Below are 7,607 nucleotides of genomic sequence, written 5' to 3' on the forward strand. Positions count from 1 at the left end.
CATCTCCATTATTATAAAAGACGTCCATTTATGAATTGTTTTTAGATAGTTGGTGACGTTGTGAACACTATTAAATTTTGTCCGTGTCCCCACGTATGTTTCTTTATTTGGATCCCTCCCTACAACTAATTGACATAATAGTTTTTTATGGCAAAACGATAAGCATCAGTATAGTTGAATTTTCTCCATTTTTGTCCAGGACAGATTGATAGACTGCCGTTCACATTAGACAAGTCCTCATTGATTAGGAAGAAGATGAGCCCATAACTCTTATAACAAGGGCTGTGCTGCAGCTACAGTCCCTGTCCAATAAATAGAGCATAGATATATCAACTCGTTTGCATAAAATTGCTTTCTTTTAGTGTAATTATAAATAACAAGAAGTAGATCTTTCAAATATTTTATTGACTGGGAATTTTGAATCTTGATTCTACATCTTGTATGTTTTTTTCATTTACTTAAGTATATTATAGAAGGTCTAATAACTACATATACTGAAAAGAGATAAAACACCTCAATCCTCTTGATTCTTCACCTTGAATTGGTGATGTTCAGTGCCTACACTCAGAGAGGAGACATTTCAAGTAGATTATATTGGTTTTATGTTTGAAAATTAATTCTCTTGTGTTTAAGCAAAAATTGGAAAACATGACTATCTGGAATCACTGAAGAACCTCGATCTCAGACTCAACATTTTTCATAGTTTTGAATACTCTTAAGAATCTTTTAACAGACACGGGTATAAAACATTTGAGGTCAAACACATAAAATCTGGGATCTAAAACACATTTTTATAGCTCATAGCAAAGACCAAATATTTAAAAGGATATGATTTGTTTGAACAAATCTAATCCATAGAAAATAAAATTTAAGCAAGCCTATGGATTCTTATTACAAATACCAGATATTGACAAGGATATTATTTGTTTGAGTTATTGGATAATCACAAATCATTTGTTTGTAACCCTGAAATGGTCAGAGCAGAGACATTTTACTCCTCTATTAATATTATACATTTGAGGCAGGATTATCAGATTGTGAAATGATCCAGAAAGATTCAATACCAATAGTCTTCGGACCATTTGACACAGTTTTTTAGCTTTTCAATTCTTAAAAGAATATCTAAACTTTATAAGTTAGATACGTATAATGGTAAAAGGATCTCTACCAGAAAAAGAAAAACCATTCAAATTGGGCACTATATGCAGTATATCTCTATTATCCTGCACTTTCTCATTCTGATGATGGATCATGTAGTAGGATCCGAAAAGTTGATGGTTAAAAAACACACACAATCGAATCCAAAAAACTTTTTATTTACAAATAGATTGTGAAAATTTGATGATGTTAAAAGAGATCAATCATCATCATAAATACCAAGTCACGCTTCTCGATCCTTGGTTAGAAATATATTAGAACTTTGTATCTAAAAAGCTATAACTTCTAAATATTGATGGTTATAACAGCGTTGAATGTGAAAATACCCCTAGGATAAACAATATTAATGCATTATAAGAATTGACACACGTTCAAATCTCTGTGAACGACATAGTTTGAGTGCAGAGATAATCGACATCAAATAACAATTTTGTAAACCATTTCAATGGATTCTAAAGAACAGAAGCAAAATAAGTCAGTAGAATATTGGCAAGCTGTATAAATTTCCAATAACGTTCCTTTTAAAGTAGCCTACCTCCTTAGGTTAAAATCACATTAGATTTCTAAAATTATCTGAGAAAATTGTACAAACATAACTGTTTGCAGCATCTGCCACAACAAGCACAGCAGCACTGAACTCTCCAAATGTTGCCCCTTTATATTGCTCCATCACTGTACTAAGTGAGGGAGTCTTCTGAATGGATTGATGACAATTAAATTGATAAGTAGAGATATTTTCTACAGCGAGCCAAATTGTAATATCGTTATTAAAATTTAACAGCATTTTTTAATGTCAAATTTCTTGACTCATATTTCATGAGTAGTGATTCACATGAACCCATCTCTCATAAGAATAAACAGAATACTCAGCATTCATTAGATATAGGGAATATTCACAGAAGTGAAACATGGAACTTCCCAAAAGATCACTCATTCCAGACAATCAATATACTTCCAAAATAAATCTGTCTACTTGTGGTGGGAATGTAAAAAAGGAGGAAGCAGAGCAAAAATCTATATGTTGGAAGAGGGTAATCCATCTGATAGAAGGATTAGCATCATGAAATGTTGTGGTCTACCAAATGTGCTGGTTGACATGGGTGCTAGGGGTCTTTTAGGAAAAGAATAATAAAACCCTTAATTAGGGGCCACATAAAAAAGAACTTTTTTCTTCAAATTTGTAAAATGCAAATATCTGACTCAGCAATTAGAAAAAACCATGAAAAATCAAAACTTTCCAAGTCATAGGATAGCCCTATTTCCTCTTTGCTGCCATGATTTCTAAGGTGCTGATTAATTGCACATATCCTCATTGCTGCCCTGCTTTTAAGGTGCTGATTAATTGCACATATCCTCATCGCTGCCTTGCTTTTCAAGGTGATGATTAATTGTAAATATAGAATATAGAATTATTTTTTTAACAGTTAAAAATATTAATTTCTATTTATATAGGCAGGTTGTATATTAAGACTTGTAGATTTCTTATTTTTACATTCATAATATTAATCAATAGAGAGAACGAAGTAGTAAATGGTAAGAATGTGCAAGCAATTTTGATTATAATAGATAGGAAAATATTAGGACAATCTAAGATGAACTATGATTTAATGTTATTATAATGAAGGAAAAATGAGATCGCACTAAAAAATGTAAATTAGAGATTTATTCATTTACTATCTACAACATTCATTGACTAACAATTGAAGTCTAAAATGCAAACTAGAGATTTATTCATTCACCATCTTGAATATTCCTTGACTAAAAATTAATATAGATATGAAAATGAAAAGAACTTAGATTAAATGTTAGAAATTCAACCAAAATCGTCATAAACATCAAGCTACAAAATCAGAAGTCAAAAGTATTCATGACAAAGTATCTGCTGATGGAATTATTCAAATTCCTCAACCAATGATACTACATCTTTCAGATATGTTTCGTTGATGTCATGTGATAGTATGTTGTAAGTTGCAAGTGTTTTTGGTGGTTTACATTGTGAATTAAGGTTGGACAATTGTCTTGCTCCACCTATTCTAAATTCTAGAGTTGACCTGAATATTTTGGGATCATGTGTGCAGCACACAGTAATTTCATGCAAAGTTTTGGAAATACTTGAATTTTATGTCAATTTGGTTTGGTACTTCATGAATTTTGATTTCCTTCTAGAAGGAATTGGAGATAGAGTTCTTGGTAGATAATTTGCATACTACACATTTGATAAACTCAACTAATATAGTTATAAGTTGTGGAGGATATCTATATGTTCAAATCATTTTGTAGGATTTATGAATGATATATGAAATTAAGTGTAAAGAAGTGCAAGTGTGATTACATAGCTGATGGATAGTGGATGTTGTGAAATATAACGACAAAGAAGATTATTATTGTTTTATTCTATCTTTTATTTTTTTTAATTCAACATTATTTATACATAGTATTTGAAGATTTTCTATCATAGAAATTTCAATTTTCAACAAAGATTTAAAAAATTATTAGAAAGTTTGACAATTGCTTAAAGAGTTTATTGTAAGGGGTTATACAGATTCACGTAAACTTTCCTTCAAATTTAGCCTGCCAAAATAGATGAAACAACAGATTTCCAATTTAAACATAATGACAACTTACTCTCGAAGTGACTGCTGATATTATACTAGACTAACCAATATAAATTCTCTTCAATTACTTATAAATAAATATAATTGTTGAAAAACTATACAAATTCTACCATAAGAGTTTCTGAAAGAGCTAATTTTGAAAGATTACAATGATACAGAAGGAAAAACAGGTGTACAAATGACAACCTGCTCTTAAAGTGACTGCTGATATATACAAGATCAACCAATATGACTTCTCTAGGACTGCTTATAAACAAATATAATTGCTGAAAAACTACTACATGTTTCGAATGTCAACCACTAACAGATTATATAACCCTGCACCACCAGTACTACCAGTATGTATTATGCATAGCATAGGAGGTATAACTACAGTAAGGAGTTGACCAGAACATTTCCATATGCAAATAGAATCATTAACAGCATACATGGATACTACAAGGTACGGGCTCTAGGCTTACTGAACAATTTCATTGACCAGTTTCAATCTTGAAGCGATCCAAAATGGTCTTCCTCTTCAATCCCTGTTTCCAGAAAACCTCCATGTATTCTTCAAACTTGTATCCTCTGTACTGAGCCGGATGCTCCTCATCCACCATTGATTCTGCAGGAGCAATGAGTGCATCCAACGAAGGACTATAGAAGGCAGCAATGGATATACGAGCAGTTGTACTGTTTGTTATAGCCCGATGCTCGATGCTCTGAAATCTCCCATTACTCAACACCTAATAAAAATCCAGTGTGTCACACTAAATCATTTCAAGATTCAGTCCATTAAAAACAATTTTAAACTACGGGAAATTCATAAAATAGCTTTAAACAACAACTCTAAGAGAATAGCAAAGCAGATCTTACATAAATTAGAAATCATAATGAAGAAAGTTAGATATCTATATAAAGATCCCAGATTTATCTTCTTTATCATTTATTTCTATTTGAGCTCAGATTTGGTTTTGTGTCATTTATTCTAATGATGAGCAACATTGTATATCCCTAGTATTTAAGGGATTGTTTCTGATATTAGCTTTGTATATTTCTGTATCGATGTTTAAGGTTACCCTTGACATTCCATCATACAAAGAAAAGAGTGACAAACTGTCCATAAAAATTCAGACACAACAGATTCCAATAACAATCATATAACTGCAAACAACATCAATTACCTAATCTTCTGGTACTATCATAAATTAATGAAACTTATAGAAGTCTTTAAAATGAAATCATATATATCATAATAAACCTGTAGCTGATCACCCAAGTTCACCACAAAGGCATTGGGTGTGGGTTCTACTGCAACCCATTTTCCATCTCTGAGCACTTGTAGGCCACTCACATGTCCTTGCATTAGTACAGTGATGCCTACTACATCTGAATGAGGTACTATGCCAAGTGTGAGATCAGGATTTGGGCATGGTGGATAGTAATTTATGTTCATAATCTGTCGATGCTTCTTAAAGACTCTATTCAAATAATCAGAATCCTGTCCCATAGCTTCAGAAATTGCAGCCAGGAGACTTAAACTGAGGATTCTTACTTCAGTAACATACTCCCCTGCGATCTCTCTGTAGTACAAAATAAATAAAAGAATCACTTATACTTCTTCTTTGAAAACCCTTGAGAGAAACATCGTTTCAATTAGGGTTTTTCTTACCTGTAAGCTGCAGGTTTTTGAGGCCATGCATGGATGTATTCCTCCAGAGGATGGCATGGGTGTGTTAGATAATCCATCCAGTGAAGGAATTTGTCTTTGCTGATATTTGAACTTGTAGAAAGTCTAACCAATTTTCTTGGTTCTTCTGAATAGAGGCATGCTCTGTCTTCTGGGGGCATTTCAAAGAACTCTCTGGCAACATCCATCATTCTTTTCATCAGAGTCTCTGGCACCCCATGGTTCACAATCTGGATGTTTCACATCATTCTTTTAACAAATTGAAGTAGAATCAAATAAAATTTGATTAAGGGAAAAGAGGAACACAAATAAATGCTTTACCTGAAAGAAACCATCCTCCTCACAAGCACGTTTGATCTCATTCACCACCGATTTTCTGGCAGGACCGTCCAAGTCTTTAAGGTCTATTAGTGGAATTCTATAAGAATGAGAAACCTCATCCATTCCGGGGGGTTCATCGGGAGGAAATATGTAGTTCTTCTTAACATGAAGATGGTTGAATCCATTGGACATGAGTTTCTCAACAACATCGAGATGGCTTTCAACAGGAGCATGGATTGAAATATCTGTGGATGACATTGTGAATTTCTCTGAATCTGAAAGGGGAAAAGTGGAAACCTTTCAGCTGGACTGGAATTGCTATGGATCTCTCAAAAGAAATATTGGATTAGATTGTGATGTGAATATCAGGATTGTGATGTGAATATTGGATTAGATGTTCAATACAAAAAAAGAAATATATTGGATTAGAAAGTATCGTAGGTTTTTGGAAGAGCACTGAAGCGTTGATTTGAAATGAAGGATTGAAGAAGGTTTGTTTTTATTGAAACGTGGAATAAAGAAGATGGGTGATGTACGGTTCTCGCGACCACTATATGTCAAGAAGGAGATAATTCAAGACTTTGATTATTCATATGCTCCAAAATAATATTGTTCCCAATGATGCTAAAAGCTTTCTAATTCCATTCCGACAGATAAAAGAAAATTTAGAAGAAAGACCACATAGAGCCATGGGGAAAGGTGTATTGTTGCATAGAAAAAAGTAACTGATTGTATACAGGAAATGAGGAAATGTGTGTGTAGCGGCAAAATCTTACAGATACTACCTTAGGTGACTATTGCCACTTAAAATTACAAGGCCATAATTGAGTCAATTGAATCTACAGTGGATAAGTCGACCCCAACATTTGATATTCTTAAATAAAAGGATGGTGGGCAACTAAAAAGGATAAATGAACTTGAATAAGACTTACAGTCATAAGAGACACAGAGATTAACTTTCTAAAACATTTTTTAATTCAGGGAGATTGTTCAAGAAATAATAATATTGTTTTGATTTCTTGGCCCATTCCATTCCTATCTAAATTGCAATTATATTATTTCAATTATAATAAGACTCGATAAATCTAGTTTTCTCAAGGCAAACCATTAATGTTCAGACGACATGCTTCTCTTCACAAGAGTCACACCCATTTGATATATTTGCAGTGACACAAATTATTGATCCATTTGTATAGTCTATCGATACATTTTGTTAAATATTATACAAGCATTCTCTATGATTTCATTTGGTAGACATATTAATCAATTTAGTTTCCTGCCACTACAACATCTAATAATAAAAATCTGCAACACTTTGATGAATGCTCACGTGTTAATCTTGGCCTTCCATAATACACAGTCATATCAATGACGCTATTTCTTCTTCTTACAAATTAATTATATGGAAAATCATCACTTTTTTTTTCTTTTTCTTTTTTTCTTTTTTTTGGCTATTTCTTCTTCCTACAAATCAATTATATGGAAAAATAATCATTTTTTCTTTTTGCTATTTTTCCTTCCTACAAATCAATTATATGGAAAATCAACACCTTTTTCCTCAGAGATATTCACTATGTTCATTCATTTCCTATTGAATGTTTCTCAACACCAATTGTATAAGCTATGATAAATCAATCAGTACTTGGAAAATACAATCATTTTTATAATGGGTTAAGTGAACATTTACCATAGAAGATAATTTTCTCAAACAAACTAAGATCTTTAGTATTAAATGTTTTTCTTACATATTGTCAAATAGTTGTCATGCCTTGCCGGTGCCCTCACATTTTGCAAATATGTCTAGCGATTGCATCATTGGATGATGACTTCTATTCAAAAGATCT

General features: G+C 32.4%; 1 protein-coding gene across 1 annotated transcript; it reads right to left on the reverse strand.

The window, feature by feature from the left end:
• Nucleotides 1-3,814: 3,814 nt before the first annotated feature.
• On the reverse strand, nt 3,815-6,229 carry LOC149544963 (protein DMR6-LIKE OXYGENASE 1-like). Its single transcript, XM_089795498.1, has 4 exons — nt 5,764-6,229; nt 5,425-5,672; nt 5,014-5,335; nt 3,815-4,498 (listed from the first exon to the last, which is right to left on the reverse strand). Exons 1-4 carry the CDS (start codon nt 6,019-6,021, stop codon nt 4,244-4,246), a joined length of 1,083 nt encoding a protein of 360 aa, XP_089651624.1. The 5' UTR covers nt 6,022-6,229; the 3' UTR covers nt 3,815-4,243.
• Nucleotides 6,230-7,607: the final 1,378 nt, after the last annotated feature.

This window comes from Cupressus sempervirens, chromosome 8, assembly GCF_028749045.1.
Source record: "Cupressus sempervirens isolate cs-2001-9-10 chromosome 8, ASM2874904v1, whole genome shotgun sequence".
NCBI classification, from domain to species: Eukaryota; Viridiplantae; Streptophyta; class Pinopsida; order Cupressales; family Cupressaceae; genus Cupressus; species Cupressus sempervirens.